Source organism: Ovis aries, chromosome 17, assembly GCF_016772045.2.
Source record: "Ovis aries strain OAR_USU_Benz2616 breed Rambouillet chromosome 17, ARS-UI_Ramb_v3.0, whole genome shotgun sequence".
Classification (NCBI taxonomy): domain Eukaryota; kingdom Metazoa; phylum Chordata; class Mammalia; order Artiodactyla; family Bovidae; genus Ovis; species Ovis aries.
This window is the reverse complement of record NC_056070.1, coordinates 60682173-60705110: the sequence shown is the minus strand read 5'-3', so window position 1 is coordinate 60705110 and position 22938 is coordinate 60682173. Positions and strand designations below refer to the sequence as shown.

General features: G+C 47.9%; 1 protein-coding gene across 1 annotated transcript in view; it reads right to left on the bottom strand.

Moving 5' to 3' along the window:
* Positions 1-9453, bottom strand: part of RBM19 (RNA binding motif protein 19) — a 121355-nt gene extending 111902 nt beyond the window's left edge. Inside the window, exons 1-8 of the mRNA XM_027956555.2 lie at positions 9323-9453; positions 6864-7046; positions 6363-6488; positions 6135-6173; positions 5673-5865; positions 4307-4524; positions 2550-2648; positions 340-418 (exon numbers count right to left, since the gene is read on the bottom strand). Coding sequence (XP_027812356.1) covers positions 340-418; positions 2550-2648; positions 4307-4524; positions 5673-5865; positions 6135-6173; positions 6363-6488; positions 6864-7046; positions 9323-9358 — 973 coding nt within the window. The 5' untranslated portion in view covers positions 9359-9453. The remainder of the gene's footprint in view (positions 1-339; positions 419-2549; positions 2649-4306; positions 4525-5672; positions 5866-6134; positions 6174-6362; positions 6489-6863; positions 7047-9322) is intronic.
* Between the last annotated feature and the right edge of the window lie 13485 nt (positions 9454-22938).

The window sequence follows — 22938 nt, the reverse complement described above, 5'->3', positions numbered from 1 at the left end:
GGACCCTCCCCTCACCAGCCAGGGGGTCATCCTGAATCTGATTGTGGCCTCTTCCTGCTTTCAGTCCCCGGGGGTCCCCAGCCCCTGGGCTGAAGGCCACAGTCATTACTGAGCCCCCAGGCCTGGGGGCCGGGCCCTGCTTCCACAGCTGCACACCTCATACCCGTGGCAGGGGACAGGAGGCAGACTCTGTCCTGGCACTGTCACATTCACTGAGACGGGGACCACAAAGAAGAAAAACAGCGACCATCCTCAAAGCATCTCCAGAGCTCAACTGTCCCAACCTTCCGGTCCAGGCACCTGCCTCTCCAGCCCCCCCGGAAACAGCCCCTGCCTCACCTGTTTTATTCCCATGAGCATTTCTCACTATTCGAATGGCCACGGGTTTCAGAGGTGCCAGAAATTCCATGACATTTTTCTGTGAGAAGAAAGAGTTTTTGTTCCCCATTTCAATGCAGATTTGGTCGTATTTCTTTAATTACCAGTGAACTCAAGCATCTTTCTGGGCCATTTGAACTCTTTCTCTTAGAAGATACCCTTGCTTCTTTCTACTTTTCTGTCGGGTCATCCATAGCTCCCGACTTTTACTTAACTGTTTGTAAGTTAAAGAAACAAGTTCTGTCTGTTGTTTGTGTTATAAATGCCTGCTGTTTGCCTTTTGACTTTATGATACAAAGTTGCCTTAGAGAAGTTGTAAATGTTATCTAGCCAATTAATCCATCTTTTTCTTATGACTACTGAGTTCCCCAAGTTACTCAGAAAGATGAGATGTCATTTTGACCTGTTGCACTGATAAAGAGGGATGCCCAGGGTTCACAGGCACTCTCAGACTCTGTTGAAGAGAGCATAAACTGGCCAAGCTTCCAGAGAGTGACTGACTTTCTGTATCCAAGCCTTAATAATGTACATGCAGTGCTTGTATAAAATATTTATACACGCCAGGGCTGGCAAATAGCCCACAGGTCAAATACTGCCCACAGCCTACAACCTAAGAATGGCTTTTACATTTTCAAAGGATTTTAAGGAAAAAAAAAAAAAGCACAACAGAGATCATATGCTGACAAAAACCTAAAATGTGCACCAACTAATCTTAATAGAAAAAAGCCTGCTGACCTCTGATCTCAAGAAATGTGCTGACTGCATCATTATTCAAAACAGCAGAAGACTGGAAACAACACTCATGTCTCAGTTTAGGGGGTTGGCTATAAGAGACATCTGAGATGTGGGGTTCGATCCCTGGGTCCAGAAGATCCCCTGGGGGAGGGCATGGCAACACAACCCAGTATTCTTGTCTGGAGCATCCCCATGGACAGAGGAGCCTGGCGGGCTACAGTCCATGGGGCTGCAAAGAGTCAGACACGACTGAGTGACTTAGCAGCAGCAGCAGTGAATCTAACACAGTGTATCCAGAGCAGAGAGCAGCACGCAGGGGACTTCGCTGGTGGTCCAGTGGTTAAGAATTGGCCTTGCAATGCAGGGGGTTGGGTTCAATCCCTGGTCAGGGAACTAAGATCCCACTTGCCCCAGAGCAACTAAGCCCACATGCCCCAACTACTGAGCCTTCGGGCTGCAACCAAGGCGTGACACAGCCAAGACAAGCATGCAACGTGAAAAATGGTGCTGCAGCAGAATATTAATTTTCAGAAATATTTATGACATAATATGATGGGGGGGGGGGTAAGTTTCAAAATAGTTCCTGCTGTAGGACTGCATTTTAAAAAGAAAAGACATAGGTCAGTGCCTGCATACAAAGAAAAAAAAGTCTCTAAGAAGATACACCCAGAATTTATCAGTGGTTGTCAGTGAATGGGATATAGATGTGGGGCTTGGAGGAGCCTGCTCCAATTTGCCTGGGAGGGTCCATCTTTCCGCCTATAGTAACCAGACCTGTAGATCATTAGTTCTGCATCCTAGTATCCTCTCTATTTACCACTCCCCTCTCTCAAAGCAGTTGGGTTGGCGATTTCTACAGTCATCCCAGCAATAGATCATTTTTGCTTTTTTGTTTAGCTACACTAACAACATTTCCTAGTACTTTCATAAGGAGGGAAACTTACAAAGTGTTCTCTCTTATGTAGATTCAGAGCCAGCAAACTACAGGGAGCAGGCCAAATGCGGCCCGCTGCCTGTTTTTGTAAATAAAGTTTTATTGGCACACAGCCACGCCTACTGGATTACCTGTCATCTAGGGGTGCCTCTGCTACAACAACAGGGCTGAATAGTGGTGACAGACCAGACTGATCACAAAGCCTTAGGTATTTACTAGCTGGTCCCTTTTTAAAAGCTTCTAGCAGAGGTAAGTTTGCCCACCTCTAGTACAGATGACCAGCGAGGGAGTGCAGTCTTTCTCTGTCTCGGTATAGCCGTCTCTGTTTTCTGAGCCGGACAATGCCCGAGATTCTACGTCCAGCCTTTCAGGCCCCCAGCTCCTTCCAGCTCAAGTCCTCAACCGACCCCGAAGCCCTAGTGCAACAGAGGCTCCAGGCACCCTTAGCTTTGTCTCCCCCCTCCCCAGGGTCTCCCTGCCTCACCCGATTCATGGCACGCACCTCTGTGACGTTGAATGGGGCTCCCCGCAATTTCACAGTGTGGGGGGTGGTGGGTTCCTTCTGGCTGGCTGGTTTCTCGGTCTGAGTGAGTTTCTCAGTCTGAGTGATGGCAGAGAGTAGAAATGATCGCACTGAGCTCCCAGGTGTGGCTGCAGGAGGAGCCGACTTGGGCGTCCCAGTGAGCGTGCTGAAACCCCTGCTGCTAGGCAAACAGGCAATGCCCGAAGCACTGTGCCTGCCAGGGATGCTAAGTCTGGCCAGGGCCTGGGGGAGGAGATGCCAAGCCTCCACGTGGCCCCAAGATGAGGGCCGGAACCACAGCCTGGCTCACGGGGGGGTCTGCTTGCAGGGGCCCCAGGCCACACAGAGGGGCAAGAGACTTGGAAGGAGCCCTCAGGTGACATTTGCCACCACGGATTCAGGGCTTACTCTATGCCAGACACCGTACAAAGCACTGTGCAGACACAGCCGTCCTCCTGAATCTGTAAAACAATCTTAACAGAGGTTACAGGTTCGGGATGTCTTCTGTAATTTTAGAATTGAAACAGCTCTGAAAAAAACCTAATTTGGGGGTTAATTCCTTTGGTAATAAAACTTGCCCTGACTTGGACTCACTTGCTGGTGAAATCTGCTCTGAGCTGTCCTGGCACAATTTAAGGTTCACAATTATCCCAAGTAGATGAGCGATCAGGTCTAACATCACTGCAGGAAGAGTCATGTGCTTTTGTGGGGTGCTGACCTGCATGAGTTACGGGATACCTCCCTGAAGCCTGCAACTTCTGAGTTCCAGTGCACACTCAGGCACGGGGGTTGACCGTCATCTAAGATGAGGCTCAGCGAGCCCTGGGAATCAGACACAGGGACCAGGGCTCGCTGAGCCTCATCTCAGATGAAGGTCAGAGGCCAGAGGAGAAGCACTTCACCTCGGGACCCATGGCTGCTCCAGGTCAGAGCTTGGAGTTGAACGCACAGTTCCCTGACTTAGCCACACTTGACTATCTCTTTTGAATACGTATTTTTAGGAAAAGAGGACAGGAGGTAGCAATTATGAGGGGCAGAGATGGAAAGGAAGGAGAAGAGAAAGGAGAAAGAGAGGGAAGGAGAAGAGGGAGTGAAGACACAAAGGATGTGGGACGCTGTCCTGAGCAAAGAGAAGCCTCATGCGGGAGACGAGGTGGCCATCCCTGAAGGCAGCGCCCACATTTTAATCTAGATTCCAGAGCCTGGCAGACCTGGATCTGGGTCCTGACTCCCACCACTACCCAGCCATGACTGTGGGCAAGTCACTTCCTTTCTCTGGGCCTCAGTTTCCTCACCTGTAAAATGGGAGAAGAAACCCCATTCCCCCACAACTACCATGAGATTCAGTGACAAAACAACATGCCTGGCATTGAACCTCACATGCAGCTCAATTAATTTCATCTAGTCTTGCTGATCGTGGGCTCACCCCTGCCTACCTTCCTACTGAATACTAAATATAGTACATTCAAGACCCTTTTTCAGCTTGTTTACATCCCCCCCGCCCCAACTCTGGAGGGGCAGGCAGCCTCTCTCTTAGCAAAAGGAACCAAATTCAGAGAGGGAGTGTGGTGGCTTGGGGTCACACAGCAAGCAAGCAGCTGGGCTGAGAGCTAAAGGCAGGTCTCCAGGCTGCTGAACTATCCTTCTTTAGTATTAAACTCCCCACAAAGGGGCTGCAGGGAAGGTGGGCGAGGTCCAGGTCTCCCTCCCCAGGCTCCTCACAGATCCACACACACCTTGGCTGGGGCCGCCTCCCTGTCCTGCTGGGCGGGGGCAGCAAAGGAACCCTCTTCCTCTGACTCACTCCCCTCTTCACAGTTCACAGCTTCATCTTCACTCTCTTCCGAGGATGGTGATTCATCTGCCACCACCTTGGACTTCAGGTAATCCATGTCGGACAGCTCCTTCTGCACGGCTGCCTTGGGTTCCTTGGGTTTGAGGCCATCCTCCTCCTCTGGAAAGATGGAAAGGCTGGGAGTTGGTGATGGTTGTGGGCAAACCAGAGGGCTGGGGTGGCAGACAGCGTGGTGGTGCGACACATTAGGTGCCAAGCTCACAGTGACCAGGAGCCCCTGCCAAGCCCCCTGGTACCCAGCAAGCCCCTGGATAAATAACTGAAATGACGGCATTCTGACTGTTTCCATGCTCCACATGGAGAATTTCAGGGCTCTCTCACCAGCCTCTCTCACTGGCCAAGTGTGAGGCTGCACGACTCTTTGAGACCCTAGAGAGGATTTTTACTCCTTGAGCCAGACCCGCCGGTGGCTCCCAGGCCTAACAAGGAGCTCGGGTTTTAACCCAGTTGCTCTTCCAGGGGAAATCCAAACTCCTCATGGGGTCGGGTGAGCTCACTGGCTTCTCCGCCAGCCCCCTCTGCTGCAGCCGCCCTGAGCACGTGGACACCCCCTGGCTCCTGCTCTTCCCACTCCTCCGCCACGCCTTTCCCTCTGCCTGGAACCCCTTCTCACCATCCACCCCCCGAGTTCCCCCAACTCCCACTGAGTCCTTTGGATCCCAGCTTTGCACAGAGAGTTTACCAGTCATAAAACTCACCTTAAATTCACTCCCTTGCCTTTCAACCAAAGTTGATTCCCACCTCTCGATCATCACACTCACCATGCTGAGCCCCTCATGGCTACACCGTGAGCCCCTTCTAAGGACAGAGGTTCATCCTCACTGCCTCTGTTCAAGCGCCACCCTTCTCCAGGCCCCCCTCCCCCCACCTTCCTGCTTTCTCTCTGGGGCACTCATGCTCACATCATGTACTGAATACTGAAGAAAGGAATCAGTCTGATTCCTGTACTGTTTCTTTCCCCACCAGGACGACAGCTCCACGGGAGCAGACTCTCTTGTCTTCTGCTCACTGCTACATCCACTGCCTGGTGTACAGTAGGTGCTCAATCAATTCTTGAGTAATCCACTGACTGAATAAGGGACCAGGATCGATCAAGTCCGATGTACCCATGGTTGGGATAATCAACCCTCTGTGGGGCAGCATCTGATCTGCTATCTCCCAAGGCCAGCCTGGAGGGGTCCCAGGTCACTCGTGCACAGGTGCGGGCAGGTGCAGGGTGCCCACTATAGCGGGGGGCACACCCTTACCTTCCGAGTTCTCCCCATCTTCCTCCTCCTCGCTCTCCTGCCCTGAGTCGGAGTCAAAGTTCAGGTAATCGTTGGCTGGCTTGCTCTTCCCTTTCGAGGGCTCAGCGTCCAGGGCGTCGTTAGCCCAGGTGGCCACCTGTGTCCGCTTCTGGTGAACTGACAGGAACTCCTGGAACTCGTTATCGTCTTTCAGCTGTGGGCGCCGGAGAAGCGGGAAGAAGAGAGAACAGGCAGAGAAGGTCAGGGAAGGCTCGCCCTTGCTAACTCTTTGGAGAGTAAGCACGTTCTCTGAGGCATGTTCCCCCAGTCTCTAGAGGACTCCTGGGGGCCAGCTGGGTTGGTCCTGGGGAGGGCGGCACTGGACAGAAAGACGAAGAAGCCACAGAGATATGGCAAGGGGAGACGGGTGGTGAGGGACGTCTCTGCTGCCCACGCTCTGCGTGGTCACCAAGACAGACCCACCTTCTCCAGTTCACCTGCGACCTTCTTCTTCTTATCGTCCTGTAAACAGAAGGCATGGGCGTGAGGGTGACAGATGAAAGGAGATGGAACCCCACTGCCCTGGGAGGGCTGCTTTCAGGAACCATCCAAGAAGGATTCCCAGATCCCTCTACCTCCCACTTCCCTGCCTTCCCAGGGTGACCACTCTGCTGACACCAGGGATATGGCTGGGAGTGACCGTCCACGCACTTTCTTAGCTTCCGTGGAGATGGCGTCTTTGTCTTTTGGGGGTGGCTTGGACTGGCTTGATTTCTGAGCATGCTTGCTCCAAGCTCGGGGCTTTGTCGGGTCCCCAAAGGACTTGCAGAACTCCACCTGCGAGAGACAGAGAGGATGATGATGACACCTGCCACCACGCCCAGCACAGGAGGGTGCTGACCAGGGGCAGTGGATGAATAACGTAGACCAGTGCTTCTCATTTTGGGACCAGTGGCAACACCATCACCTGTGAGCTTGTGAGACACACAAATTCTTGGCTCCTCTCCCCCAACACAGGGAATCAGAGACTCTGGGGAAAACTGCTTCCACAAATGCTGCAGGGGATTAACAAGCACGAGGATCTGAGAACAGTGAGGAAGACCAAAGGCATCACGGTCTGGAAGGGGCCAGGCACTGGTCTCGCACGTGGAGAGAAAGAGCCAGGGCATCCCTGGCGACAGGCAGGTGGGGGTGAGGTCCACACCCGCTCACCGTGATCCGGGACGTGTCGATAAAACTCTTGTTGAAATGGTTCAGCGCCGTCTGGGCCTCTTCCTCAGACTTGAAGCCGATGAAGCCAAATTTGCGGAACTTGCCATCTTTGGTGAACTTGAGGCTGCAGTCCGTCAGCGTGCCGAAGGCGGTGAAGAGCTGCCGGAAACGCTCCTCCTTCATCTAGGACAGGACAGGAACGGTGAGAGAGGAGCCGGGAGGCCTCAGAGCCAAAGAGACAAAATAGGCTGGGAACCCGAGACCCCAGGATTCCTCCCCTTAGGCGGGGCAGTGGCAGAGTGTGCTTTGTGGCTGGCACCTGGTTCGAAACCAGCTCCAATACTTGTCTGTGTGTGGCCTTAACCAAGTCCCTTCATCAATGAGGAAGTCAAGACTCAGAATCCTCCGGGCCTGTGGGCTGCTAGGAGGTTAATGAGACCTATTGTGCCAGAAGCCCAGCATCGTAGCTGCTACAATGTAAACATCTAACAAATGCCTGTCACAGTAGATGTGTGAAATAAGGAATATGGTAAACTACACAGTGTTTGCTGATTGTGGTAGACAGGAGTAACCATCTTTACAGCTGGTTTTCAGGACTCCTCATCAGCACGGTTCTGTGTCCCAATAGTAAGCTCTCAACTTTGTTTCCTGGCCTATTTATACCCCTGAAGACTACCTGCTGACTTCCACTACGAAAGATAAGAAACCTACATCATCCACTTCTCCCTTCCAGTCTCTGTTATTTGTTGTTTTTAATTCTTTCATCATTTACCCTAAATAGGTTACTTTAAAAATATCAATTATTGGGGGCTTCCTTGGTGGTCCAGGGGTTAAGAATCCGCCTTGAAATGCAGGGGACACGGGTTCAATCCCTGGTCTTGGAAGATCGCACATGCTGTGGAAGGACTAAGCCTGTGCACCGCAACTACTGAGCCCTTGTTCTAGAACTTGTGCTCTGCAACAAGAGATGCCACTGCAGTGAGAAGCACTTGCCCTGCAACTAGAGAAAACCCCCACTCAGCAATGGAGACCAAGCACAGTCAAATAAATAAATAAAAATCTTAAAAAACACACATCTATTACTGATCCATCCTTTAGCCTTAGACAGCATCTCTTGATGCCTCACTCTGATGGATAAGGATTTGAGCATGGCAACCCTTTCTTCCCCTCTCAACTACCATCTCATTTTGCTTCCAGTATGGCATATCTCTTCCTATTGCATGTCTTGTCTGATAAATGAAAGAATTAGTTACAAACAGTTGTAGTAGGAGCTGACAATTTGCAGGCTTACTGTGTGATGACATTAAGGATTCTGAAATAAGTAACTCGTCAAGAGATGCCAAGTCATAAAGATGGTTACTCTTGGAGATGGAAGACAGGACAGAACAAAAGTCTTTGCTTGGTTGGCCAGTGGCTAGGACTCTGCACTCCCAACGCAGGGGCTCCAAGTCAGAGAACTGAATCCCATATGCCACAACTAAGAGTTCAAATGCCACAACTAAAGATCCCACAGCCAAATAAATATAAAAAATTTTAAAGACCCTTAAAAATAAAGATTTTGCTTTTCATTTTATACTGAATTTTAATAATCATATAAGTGATTATCCCCAACCTGCCATGGAGAAAAAAAAGGTAAAGTAAAAAAGCACAAAAATGAAACAGAAATGGCTTTATGTTCTTACTCTTTCTAAGGAGCACAGATCTCTCATGCCATCCACATGGCACATTTTGTATTTGGGGAATGAGCTTACTGGCCAAACCAGAGGTGGAGGGCCCTCTCCACCCAAGGAAAGGTCACCGTTAAATAAGTACAGATAATCCTCTGGGGCAGAAGGCATCTAGCCATCCGACACTACACATTCAGCTGTTTTTTTCACTCATTTATTCAGGATGCTTTTATTGGATGCCTACGACAGTGCCAGGTTCTGAAGGCTCTAGGCAGAGACAAGTATGACTGGGTCACCCCTTTCCACTTACGGAATTAAGTGGTTTAAAGCCTTTCACGGTCACTCAGTTTTCTTAAAACTATTCATTCCTACTGCCCTCAAGGCGAAAACCGGGAACTGTAACAGGTACTCAGCCTATTACACCCCATTTTCCTCCCAGACAGTATCCCAAATGGAAGAAGAATATAGGTGTAGTGTCTAATTCAGTCAGAAGTCAACAAAAAAAGAGATCGAACGAGAGGGTTATGGGAACAAGGCATTCGACACGACGTGGGGACTAGCATCTCCCTAGGAAAGAGGTTTTGGGTACCAAGGGGCCAGACGTAAAACCTTTAAGAGGCACTACCCATCTCTTCCAACCGTCAAATGAATCTGCCGAGAATCCTGCGGAATCCTCCAGGAGCCCTGCCCGAGAGAGAAAGCCCCTCAACTCTCCCCAGGCACCTCCCTCCCAATCTCCAACTTCTGGCTAGGTCCCAATTTCAGATTCTCAAACCCAGTCTCTGTACTCACCCCATTCGGGAGGTTCTTCACGATCAGTCGCGACATGGCGAACTGTCCCACTGTTTTGATTTCAGCACGAATAGGTAGCGACTACCACCACCAACTTTCACGCTACCGCTCTGGGCGCCGCCATCTTTGGCAAGCCGGAACAAAGTCACGTGCTCTAGACGTAGCCCGCTTCTACGGAAGTAGGCGTGGCCAAAGACCTACCCAAGGAAGTCACACCCTCTAAGGGGCGGGCCTGAGTGCTTGCATCCTGCGCAGGCGCAGGCTGTTTGGCGGCACCTGGATAGGACACCGTAATGGCTAGGCCGGCAGGGGGCGGTCGTTTGTAACATTGGCAGGGAATTGACTGGAGCAGCGTTTGAACTGTGCTTAAGCAGAAATCGTTTTAGCTATCTTTTCTGTTTTATTTTATTATTATTGAGCTTTTAACTGGCCCTGTGAGTGGGGGCAGGATTAGGGAATCTTTCCTGTCTTTGAGACATGGGCTGAGGCTCAGAAAGGCTGCCAGGTACCGTGAATCATTTACTGGGCATCACCTGTGAATGTTCAGTTCAGTTTAGTTCAGTTCAGTCGCTCAGTCGTGTCCGACTCTTTGCGACCCCATGAGGCCTCCCTGTCCATCACCAGCTCCAGGAGTTCACTCAGACTCACGTCCGTCGAGTCGGTGATGCCATCCAGCCATCTCATCCTCTGTCGTCCCCTTCTCCTCCTGCCCCCAATCCCTCCCAGCATCAGTCTTTTTCAATGAGTCAACTCTTCGCATGAGGTGGCCAAAGTATTGGAGTTTCAGCTTTAGCATCATTCCTTTCAAAGAATACCCAGGACCGATCTCCTTTAGAATGGACTGGTTGGATCTTCTTGCAGTCCAAGGGACTCTCGAGTCTTCTCCAACATCACAGTTCAAAAGCATCAATTCTTTGGCGCTCACCTGTGAATGTTAGGTGCCAATTAGCAATGAACATCCCATTTTGCAGACAAGTAAAGCAGCTTGTTCAAAGTCATAGAGCTGTTAAATATTAAGTTATATTACAGTGCAAAGAAATAGAGGAAAACAACAGAATGGGAAAGACTAGAGATCTCTTCAAGAAAATTAGAGATACCAAGGGAACATTTCCTGCAAAGGTGGGCTCGGTAAAGGACAGAAATGGTCTGGACCTAACAGAAGCAGAAGATATTAAGAAGAGGTGGCAAGAATACATGGAAGAACTGTACAAAAAAGATCTTCACGACCCAGATAATCATGATGATGTGATCACTAATCTAGAGCCAGACATCTTGGAATATGAAGTCAAGTGGGCCTTAGAAAGCACCACTACGAAAAAAGCTAGTAGAGGTGATGGAATTCCAGTTGAGCTCTTTCAAATCCTGGAAGATGATGCTGTGAAAGTGCTGCACTCAATTTGCCAGCAAATTTGGAAAACTCAGCAGTGGCCACAGGACTGGAAAAGGTCAGTTTTCATTCCAGTTCCAAAGAAAGGCAATGCCAAAGAATGCTCAAACTACCGCACAATTGCACTCATCTCACATGCTAGTAAAGTAATGCTCAAAATTCTCCAAGTCAGGCTTCAGCAATACGTGAACCGTGAACTCCCTGATGTTCAAGCTGGCTTTAGAAAAGGCAGAGGAACCAGAGATCAAATTGCCAACATCCGCTGGATCATGGAAAAAGCAAGAGAGTTCCAGAAAAACATCTATTTCTGCTTTATTGACTATGCCAAAGCCTTTGACTGTGTGGATCACAATAAACTGTGGAAAATTCTGAAAGAGATGTGAATACTAGACCACCTAACCTGCCTCTTGAGAAATCTGTATGCAGGTCAGGAAGCAACAGTTAGAACTGGACATAGAACAACAGACTGGTTCCAAATAGGAAAAGGAGTATGTCAAGGCTGTATATTGTCACCCTGCTTATTTAACTTCAGAGTACACCACGAGAAACGCTGGACTGGAAGAAACACAAGCTGGAATCAAGATTGCCGGGAGAAGTATCAATAATCTCAGATATGCAAATGACACCACCCTTATGGCAGAAAGTGAAGAGGAACTAAAAGCCTCTTGATGAAAGTGAAAGAGGAGAGTGAAAAAGTTGGCTTAAAGCTCAACATTCAGAAAACGAAGATCATGGCATCTGGTCCCATCACTTCGTGGGAAATAGATGGGGAAACAGTAGAAACAGTGTCAGACTTTATTTTTTGGGGCTCCAGAATCACTGCAGATGGTGACTGCAGCCATGAAATTAAAAGACGCTTACTCCTTGGAAGAAAAGTTATGACCAACCTAGATAGTATATTCAAAAGCAGAGACATTACTTTGCCGACTAAGATCCTCCTAGTCAAGGCTATGGTTTTCCAGTGGTCATGTATGGATGTGAGAGTTGGACTGTGAAGAAGGCTGAGCACCGAAGAATTGATGTCTTTGAACTGTGGTGTTGGAGAAGACTCTTGAGAGTCCTTTGCACTGCAAGGAGATCCAACCAGTCCATTCTGAAGGAGATCAACCCTGGGATTTCTTTGGAAGGAATGATGCTAAAGCTGAAGCTCCAGTACTTTGGCCACCTCATGCGAAGAGTTGACTCATTGGAAAAGACCCTGAGGCTGGGAGAGATTGGGGGCAGGAGGAGAAGGGATGACTGAGGATGAGATGGCTGGATGGCATCACGGACTCGATGGACGTGAGTGTGAGTGAACTCCAGGAGATGGTGATCGACAGGGAGGCCTGGTGTGCTGCGATTCATGGGGTCGCAAAGAGTCAGACACGACTGAGTGACTGAACTGAACGTGATAGGTGTGGACAAGGAATATTGCCTGCCAGTTCAGTAAACAGATGGTGTTTGCAGCTGCCGCATCATCAGCTACTGCAGCTGCCCCCAAAAGGTGCCCCCTGAGGGGAATTCAAGATGGAGAAAAACAGGATCCTGACCCTAGGTGGCCAAGACATCAAAGGAATAATTTCCATGAGCCCAGACTCTTGCATCTTTCCATACATAGAAAATCACTAAAGTTGTTAATTTAAGATGTCTGTTTTTGTGATTATCAGTAATCATTTGTAGTCAACTTTTTTCCGGTCAAAACGTCCTATGTATCCTGGCTCCTCCCTTACCTCTTTGGAACAGTGCCTCAGAGCTATCTGAGAAGCCCTAAGCTCCTCGGCTTAAGTCCTCAGTAAGTCTTCCGAATAAAACACAATTTCTACTTTGTAGCTTGTGCATTTTTTGCCAGTGGACATAGGATCTTGGGGTGTATTGGTTTCCTACCACCTGCCACAAATTTCCAGAGACTCGGTGGCTTAAAACAACAGAAATGTATTCTCTCACGGTTTTGGAGTTCAGAAATCCAAAATCAAAGTGTCTGCAGGGCTTCGCTGTCCCCAGAGTTTCTGAGCAAGGATCGTTCCTGAGTGTCCCAGCTTCTGCTGGCTCCAGGGGAACCTTGGCTTCGTGACTGCATCACTCCATCTCTGCCTCCATCTTCATGTTTGAATCAAATCCATCTCCCTGTCTTTTGTTTCATGAGGATACCTGCTACTGGGTGTAGGGCCCATCTTTTTTCTTTTTAAAGTCATTTTTGTTGGAGTATAGTTGCTTTTGGGGGATTCCCATGTGATGTCAATGGTTTAAGAACCCCCACCTGCCAATGCAAGAGATGTAAAGAGATGTGGGTTTGATCCCCGGGTCCAGAAGATCCCCTGGAGGAGGGCTTGACACCCCACTCCAGTATTCTTGCCTGGAGAATCCCAGGGACAGAGGAGCCTGGCGGGCTATATAGTCCATAGGACTGCAAAAAGTTGGACATGACTGAAGTGACTTAGCACACACTCATAGTTGCTTTTCGATATTGTGTTAGTTTCTACTGTATAGCAAAGTGAGGGGCTTCTCAAATGGCATAGTTAAAAACAATCCTCCTGCAGTGCAGAAGATACAGGTTCAATCCCTGGGTTGGAGGGCATGTCAACCCACTCCAGTATTCTTGCTTGGAGAATCCCATGGACAGAGGAGCCTGGTGGGCTACAGGCCATGGGGTCACACAGAGTAGGAGATGGCTGAGCACTCACGCACAGCAAAGTGAATCAGCTATATGTATGCACATATCCCCTCTTTTTTGGATATTCTTCTTACTGAGGTTACCACAGAGCATTTAGAGTTCCCTGAGCTATACAGTAGGTTCAGTTATCTATTTCACACATCGTATCAGTAGTGTGTATATGTCAATCCCAATCTCCCAATTCATCCCATCATCCCCCTTTCCTCCTTTGGAGTCCACATGTTTATTAGGGCCTGTCTTAAATCTAGAATGGTCTCATCTCAGGATTCCTCAGTTGATATCTATAAAGACCCTTTTCCAAGTAAGGTCACGTTTACAGGTTCTAGGGAGTAGGAGGTGGCCATGTCTGTTTAACATATCGCTTGAGGATTTTCTTGCTTGGTAGTAGGTTACTCCAAAGGTCATATTTCACCCTCTCCATGTCTTATGTAGATTGTCTACATAAGACATACTGTGTGTTTCAAAGAAAACAGACACCCCAATGTAAAAATGGACCCTCAAGTCTAGAGTAGGTGACAACGGGTCACTGTGTTTCCAAGACATCCAATTTATTCAACAGTTATTTATTGATGGGTATGAAAGTGCTCTTTAATTAAATGACAATTACAGGGTTGTTTTCTGCACTCCACAACCCTGGTGGGGCCCGGCCGGAGCAGGCTTTACAAGGGAGCTCTGAGATCTTAGCCTTTTATGAGAGGGCAAGTGTGGGTTGCCCAGCCAGGCCTGGTTTCATGTATTTTCCTTTTATTATTTTCATGAACTGCCTTTATTAAAATGTGCAACTAAATGTAGCCTTCTCTCAAGAAATTCACAAATCAGAAGGCTTTTCAAAGGTCTTAAAAGAAAATGGAATGCTCTCGGCTAATCACACAGCCCAACTCTGGACCGGAAAAATATGGTCCCCACATGTCCAGGAAAGGAAGAACCTGTATATCCCCATACATTTAATAAACAGCTACGTTGTAACATTATTATTAGTCTTCCTGCTTTCCTGCCTTCTTGTTCTGTCTGTTGCCTCTTTTTCCTTCCCAGCAGATATAATCCAGGGGCACCTGGATCCTACCAGGCTGGCCTCTCTGATTACACCTGGGGATTAAAAAGAAAAAAGGCAGATAAATCTAAGCTGACTCCCATCAATCACATTGCCTTCACAAAAGTTCTCAGGCAGTGAGAAGTCTGTCTAGACCCCACAGTAACTCATTTCCTGGCAGGGAGGGGCCAGTGGTGGGGAGAGATCTCAGAAGGGTTGGAGGATGGAGAAAAGAGAGAAAGTTGGACCCTGGATTTCTTGCACACGAGGCATCTGATTATGAAAAAAATATCAGACAAACTCCAATGAGAGGACAGCCTACAAAGATCCCTGACCGGAACTCTTCCAAGTTGTCAAGGTCACCCAAATGAGAGACATCTGGGAAACCATCACAGCCAGGAGGAACTGAAGGCTGCGGGTTGACCAACTGCAACGTAGCATCTGGCATGAGATTCTGGAAAAGAAAAAGGACATGGACGGGGGCGGTGATTGAGGAAGTTCAAACAGACCGTGGGTTTCTGTTAGTAATAATATGGGGTTGGCCCAAACATTCACTTGGGTTTTTCTTAAGATCTGACGAAAAATCCAAATGAAATTTTTGGCCAATGCAATATATCGCTGCAGATTGGTTCACTGTGACAAACGTGCCAGAGTAATGTTCGTGGTAGGAGAAACTGGACGCAGGGTGCATGAGAACTCAAATATTCTCACATTTCTGTATGTCGAAAATGATTCTAGAACAATCTATTAACTATCTCTTTAAAAAGATATTTTGAAAATTAAAAGAGAAGGATGAATACTGATGCAATCGGTATTTATAGAGGTGGAATAATCGCCAAGGCATATTATATAGGGCAAGAAACATGGTGTAGAAGGATGTTTCCCTTGGTGTAGAAAAAAATTGGGGGGAGTGTCGTCTTTCTAAACAACCACTGCTGAATGCGGGGCAACAAACCGTGTCCCGGGCTGGGTTTAGCCTGTGCTGTCACTGTTTTTGTAATGATTTCACAGCTAAGGAGGGTTTGCACACTTCTTAAATTTTTATTTTGTTTTGTGATTCCAAGTGGCTTCTAGGCTCTTAGTTCCCTGACCAGGGACCAAACCCATGTCCCCTACATTGGGAGTGCAGAGTCTTAACCACTGGACTGCCAGGGAAATCCCAAGGTTTGCACATTTTTAAGTGGTTGAAAAAAAAAAATACCAAAAGAAAATCCGTGTTGTGTGACCCATGAAAATAATGTAAAATTCACATTTTTGTGTCCATCAGTAAAACTGTACCGGAATCGAGTCTGATATGTTCACATACATCATGTCTGTGGCTGCTTTTGTGTGACGACAGCAGAGGTGAGGCAGTGTGACCAGGGCCACATGCCTGCAAAACCGAACCTATGGCCTGCCACCTGGTTCTTCATAGAAAATATTCGCTGAGCCAGTTCTTGGCTAGCTCTAGGGGAATAGATGAGAAACTGGTAACAGTTTCCTCCAGGAAGGAGAACAGGATGGCTGGGGGGAGGTGGGGTAATTGTTGCTGGGTGCAAGTTCAATTTTTTTTTAATTGAATTCATTTATCAAATGCAATGTTGAAGAGGAAGTTGGGCTCTTTCAGGCCCATGGGTCAGGGGCTTGAAACATTTTAAGTCTAAAGAAAAACAGTAATGCCCAAAGGCTTTTAAGGCATTGATTATTTGACTGTTTAGAAGGGCTTTTCAAAGGTAGTGCCCTGGTCAAGGTGGGTCAGTGTACAATCAGGGAAGGCTTCCTGGAGGCAGTGAGCCTTGATAACTGGCAATTGATGTGTTTGAAATGCAAAGAAGGGACTTGAAGGCAATGTTGTGATTAAATTGAAGAGGAAGAGCTGAAGCTCCGCATTTTGCTGGACATGGTCCCGGATCCCTGATCCATGCTGCTCCTAAGTCCCTTCAGTCATGTCTGACACTTTGCAACCGCATGGACTGTAACCTGCCCAGCCCTCTGTCCATGGGATTCTCTAGGCAGGAATACTGGAGTGGGTTGCCATGCCCTCCTCCAGGGGATCTTCTTGATCCAGGGATCAAGCCTGTGTCTCTTTTGTCTCCTGCAATGGCAGGTGAGTTCTTTACCACTAGCGCCACCTGAGAAGCAGCTCCCTGAGCCATGGATAATTAGCTACTATCCACGTTTATCTGTTAAAAGAAGTGAAGGGAAGCATGAACATCATAGCTCAGAAGTTACGCAGCCACAATTCTAATCTGGCTGCGATGGAGCGAGTGTAAGGATGACCTCGGTTATTCCCTCTTTTCTCCCCATCTTCAGTGTGGAGACTCAAAGTTCTTCCCATCAAGAGAAAGCCCATTTCCCCTTCCTGCATTGGGACAGGCCGGCTGGGGGACTGGTTCTGATGAACAGAATGGGGCGGAAGCGGCGGGACTATGTCTGAGCCTTGATGATAGTGGGCTCACACGTTGCCATCTCTCTGGGAGCCCCTCCCACCCTGAGGACAAGGCCAGGTCAATCTGCAGGAGGAGAGACACACGGTCTGGTCACTCCACCATCCCGGTACAGCTACCTGACTGCCCAAGAGGATCACCGAGGAGGCGTGGCTTGAAAAGCTAGTTCATTTCCTGACATCGGCCTCAAGTCCTATGAGGTCCCTCCACTGACCACTGCTCCCCGTCAGCTCCAGCCACGCCACCCACTCTCTGCTTCTCACCTGTGCCAACATTGTTCTCACCTGCCAGGAGTTGAATTATGTCCTCCCCCACTCTCCCCCCGCCCCCCCGCGAAAGATATGTTGACATCCCTGGAATCTGCCGATGTGACCTTATATGTAAGCGAGGTCTTTACAGATGTCATTAAGTGAAGGATCTCAAGATGAGATCTTTTAAGATATAGGGTGGGCCCTCATTCCAAAGGCTGGAGTCCTTATAATGAAGCCACATGAAAACACAGACCCAAAGGGAGAACTCTGCAAGATGACTGCGGCGGAGCCTGAGTGATCCAGCCACCATCAGACTAGATGAGGAACCAGCAGGCTAGAAGAGGCAAGTCCCTGGTGGTCCAGTAGTTAAGACTCTCCCTTCCAGTGCAGAGGGTGTGGGTTCCATCCCTGGTGGGTTGGAGAGCTAAGATCCCTCATATGCTAAATTGCTTTAGTTGCATTCAACTTTTTGCGACCCCATGGGCTGTAGCCCCCATGGACTCTGTTCGTGGGATTTCCCAGGCAAGAATACTGGAGTGGGTTGCCATTTCCTCCTCCAGGGGATCCCCCTGACCCAGAGATCAAACCTGCGTCTCCTGCATTGGCAGGTGGATTTTTTGCCACTGAGCCACCGGGGGAAGTGAAAGTCGCTCAGTCCGGTCCGACTCTTTGTGAACCCATGGATTGTCGCCTGACAGGTTCCTCTGTCCATGGGATTCTCCAGACCAGAATACTGGAATGGGTAGCCGTTCCCTTCTCCAGGGAATCTTCCCAACCCAGGGATCGAACCCAGCCACCAGGGAAGCCCATCTTAATCAAGAAAGAGGCTTCTCTATTCATCTAGTCTTTGCGCTGCCCATTTAGAAATCTGTCTGCAGTTCTAGAGGTTGGCCAGCAAGTGGCGCCAGAGGATCATGTGCAAACACGTTTAGGGCGGCGGAACAAGGGGGAAAATCTTTGTGAACCTGAATTCAAAGTGGGAGGTTTCAAGGACACTGTCCACTGGGCCGCAGGAGCCCTAGACATACGGGCCTAACCTGGTCACAATGGATGGGGCTTATTCCTGACTTCGTCTCATTGGGGAGACAGAACACTGCCTCCTTGCCAGTGGAAGCCTGCTCAACAGCGTGGCTGGCGTTTGCCAGTAAATATTTCTGGATAAATAAATGGGTTTGAACCCAGAGGAAGGGCAGGGAAGCTGTCTAAATGCAGACTGCAAGAGGGAGCGTTCTGTCTGGGAAGGAAAGAAAGGATACTGCTAGTCAGGGTCGCAAGCAGAGAAAAGACCCTGGAGGTCTTGAAGACATTGGATACAGGGACCGAGTAGAGTCATGGGCAGGGTTAGGAGATGCCAAAGATCTGATAAATGGAATATTTCCTGCCACATCAGTAAACAAAAGATGTCCCAGCCATCAGCGATTCCACCACCGGAGGTGAGCTGGTGAGTGCTGAGGGAACTCAGGAAATAATACCTGCCAGCTAGTAGCCATCAGACTGTATCCACTCCCTTGAGTGGTGAGCCCCGAGGAAACTCAGGATGTGAAAACACAGGATACTGGCCCCAGACAGCTGAGGCGCATAACAAAGGCATGATTTCAGTGAGCCCAGACTCTTGCATCTTCCAATACATGTCTGTATGCATGCTCAGTTGCTCAGTCATCCGTCCGTGTGACCCCATTCACTATAGCCCACCGGGCTCTTCTACCCATGGAGTCTCTCAGGCAAGAATCCTGGAGCTGGTTACCATTTCATCCTTCAGGGGCATCTTCCCGACCCAGGGATCAAACCCTTGTCTCTTGTGTCTCCTACCATTAGCAGGCAGATTCTTTACCACTGAGCCACATGGGAAGCCCTTTCCATACATAGAAAAGGCTAAATTCCTTAAGGTAACTGATTTTCCTTAATTGACAATACTATTTTGACATGCAGGCTACCTGCCCTTTGTCACAAAACTTCTATATAACCTATCTTCTCCCATTACCCCCTTGGAGCAGTTCTCTTGGTCCTGAAGTCCCCAAATTCCTGCTGAATGAAACATAATTCTCAACTCTTATTAGATTGTGACTATTATTTTTAGTTGATAGACCAAAGGCACCAGAGATGCAACAGTGGAGCCCATGGCAGGCTGAGAAATGGCCCTGCCGATTAGATATCCTGGCCCTGATCCTTGCAATCACTTTGCCGACAAACCTCTGAATAGTCAAAGCTATGGTTTTTCCAGTAGTGGTGTATGGATGTGAGAGCTGGACCATGAAGAAGGCTGAGCACTGAAAAATGGATGCTTTTGAATTGTGGTGCTGGAGAAGACTCTTGAGAGTCCCTTGGGCTGCAAGAAGATCAAACCAGTCAATCCTAAAGGAAATCAACCCTGAATACTCATTGGAAGGACTGTTGTTGAAGCTCCAATACTTTGGCCACTTAATTCGAAGAGCCAACTCATTGGAAAAAACCCTGATGCTGGGCAAGATTGAAGGCAAAAGGAGAAGAGGGCGACAGAGGATGAGATGGTTGGATGGCATCACCAACTCAGAGTTTGAGCAAACTCTGGGAGATGGTGAAGGACAGGAAAGCCTGGTGTGCTGCAGTCCATGGGGTTGCAAAGAGTCAGACACAAATTAGCTACTGAACAACAACAAATCCTTGCAAACTGAGAGTACTACCTTATTGGGGAAAAATATAGTGGGGAAAAAATAGTGTCTTTGCAGCTATTAAGTGTTTTTAGATTTCTGTGTGAAGCTAGAAGAGGAAGGCTGAGGGAGATTTGATTCCCATAGAGGAGATGGGCAATGTGAGATGGAGCAGAGAGTGATTTTAAGACGCAGCTTTGAAGATGGGAGCGATACAGCCACAAGCCAAGGAATACTGGCAGCCCCCCTAACCCCCAGGATGGAGGAGGAAAGGAACGGAACCTCCCCAGAGCCCCCAGAGGCAGCACTACCCAACAGATACCTCACTGTCCCCCCAGGTTTTCGACTTCTGACCTGCAGAACTGTGAAAGAGTGTGTATTGTTTCAAATCAAGTTTGTGGTTTGTTAACAGCAGCCATAGAGACATTGCTACTGCAGGAGTGAAGAGGTAGCGGGAGTGAGGCGACACGAACTACTTAAAGAGCAGCTATGGGCACAGTGAGTCTCAACCACTCTCTCATGAACCTGTGCAGGCTGGGTGTGGGTGGGACCTCTCTGCTCTTTGACCCGCCTCCGATTGTCTGATGGTGCCTCCCATTGGCTGAGTCCAATAGGCAGGTGAATGACAAGGGGGCGGGGCTGGGAGTCAATGGCCCACAACCAGCCGGCCAGGTCTATACCCTGGAGCCGAGATTGCCCATTCCTAGGACGGCCCCATAATTTGGTGGATTTTCCTCTCTTTCACAGGACAACATACAGACTTCACACGATGGTGCCTCTGGAACATTTCTGAAATATATCTTTACTGATTAACTTATTTCCGACTTGGCAAAATTTTTTTTTTAAATGTAATAATCAGTATTGGTGATGGTGTTGGGAAATGGACCTTCTATAATATTCTGATAGAAGTGGTGCAAACTTGTTACTCTTATTTTTTTTGTAAACCACATAGAAGACTTTTCCACAGTGGTTGCAGTTCTTGGAGCTTATTTTAGGAAGTTATTTCACCCACGTATTAAAGCTTTGAGTATGTGTTGTTTATAATAGTGAAAAATCAAAGCTCTAGAAATGGCCAACCATCAAGAATTGTTTAAAACTTTAAGAAAAAATATTTAAAACTCTGAAATTTTCTTACACAATGATATTCACTTAACTCCTAAAAAGAAGGCCATGAAAAGATTTTCAATGTATATTCACTGGGGGAAGAAAGCAGTGTTCCAAACAGTATGTAGAGTATAATTCCATTTTGGTTTAAAGACTGTACTGTATGTACATGTTTATTTTTACTATAACAAATGTCTTGATGATGCCTTCCTAAATGCATCCATTTTTTAAATGTATCTTTTTTTAATGAGGGTACCACTTGTGTAACAATATATCAAATACACACACTTATGCTTATATATGCATAGACTATTTCTGGGAAGATGCCTAAGAAACTGAAAGCAGTGATGTTCTGATCAGAGGGCGCTGATGCCCACCCACACTCCCTGGGTGCTGACACCTGCTAGATTGCTTCTGCAGCCCTGTCCTCCCTCTGAGAGCTTCTTACAGCTGCAGGCCCTACACACCCTGGCACTAGGCAGGCTTTTGTGATTACTCTCACCAAGTGAAGTGGGTGGATACATGTCCCAGGTTCCCTGTCCCTTGGTGAGCGAGGACATCTCTGAGGTGTGATCTATGTAGTTGCCCAGACACTTCCAGCCTGGCTGAGCCTTAGTGTCCACACCAGCATCAGGCCCACTTCAGGACTCCTAATGCCTCTGGGACTTGGACACAGTAAGACGACCGCTCTCCCCATTAATACAAGTATATATATATATAAGTACATGTGTGTGTTTGTGTATTTATATATATACATGTATCTCTATATATGTGTGCTGTGTTTGTGCTTAGTCGCTCAGTCATGTCTGACTCTGCAACCCCATGGCCCGCTAGGCTCCTCTTATCCATGGGGATTCTCTAAGCAAGCATACTGGAGTGGGTTGCCATGCCCTCCTCCAGGGAATCTTCCCAACCCATGGATCGAACCCAGGTTTTCCACATTGTGGGCGGATTCTTTACTGTCTGAGCCACTAGGGAAGCCCCTATATATGTGTGTATACATATATAGGCTACAGTCCCTGGGGTCGCAGAGTCGGACGCGACTGGGCGACTTCACTTTCCTTTCCTGTGCATAATAGATACATATATTTATATACGTATAATTATATGTTATATACAATGTATACATATAACATGTAGTGGCTTCCCTGGTGGCTCAGACTGTGAAGAATCTGCCGGCAATGCAGGAGACCTGGGTTCTAGCTCTGGGTCAGGAAGTCCCCTGGAGAAGGAAATGGCAACCCACTCCAGTACTCTTGCCTGAAATTCCGAAGACAGAGGAGCCCGGCAGGGCTACAGTCCATGGGGTCACAAAGAGTCGAACATGACTGAGTGACTTCACTTTCACTTTCATAAATGCAGTCACAAAATAGATGTATGACTATTGCAACAGTTATATGACTAAGTATGTTACATATCATACATATCACATTATATATATACACATCATGTTATATATATATATGCACATATTTACAATCATGTTATATATACGTTATACATGTATGATATGTAACATGATACCTAGTCATATAATTATTGCAGTAGTCATATATCTATTTTATGACTGCATTTGTATAAAGATAAATATAACCCAGGCTGGATTCACAACTTTATATTCATTACCACTATGTTCATTTTTTTCTCCTGATTTTATTTTTATTAATAATTAATTTTTTTTAAGGCTGCGCCACACAGGATGTAGGTTCTTAGTTCCCTGACGAGGGATTGAACCCATGCTCTCTGCCGTGGAAGTTCAGAGTCTTAACCGCTGGACCATCAGGGAAGTCCCTTTTTCTCCTGATTTTAAAAGAAGTCAACCCTAAATGACCCGTGACCCATTGTGCCATCTGTCCTCATGGGATTGCCTTATCGCAGTGCCCTCCCCGGACCTGCGAGTTCTCTATCATCATCATCCTTTCATGACAGGAATCTGCTCGGAGAGGTGGATGCGACGGCCACATGGCACCGCCTGACACTACGCTTCCACATCGTGATGACAATGGTCATGCTTCTTGAGTGTATACAATGTGCTGAGGACTGCTCTAAGCACTTTAAGGTGCTGCCTTGGTTTATTTTTATATGAACCTTCCCTACTAGGGAGGCCATAGTAAGATTCCCACTTTATGGATGAGGAAACT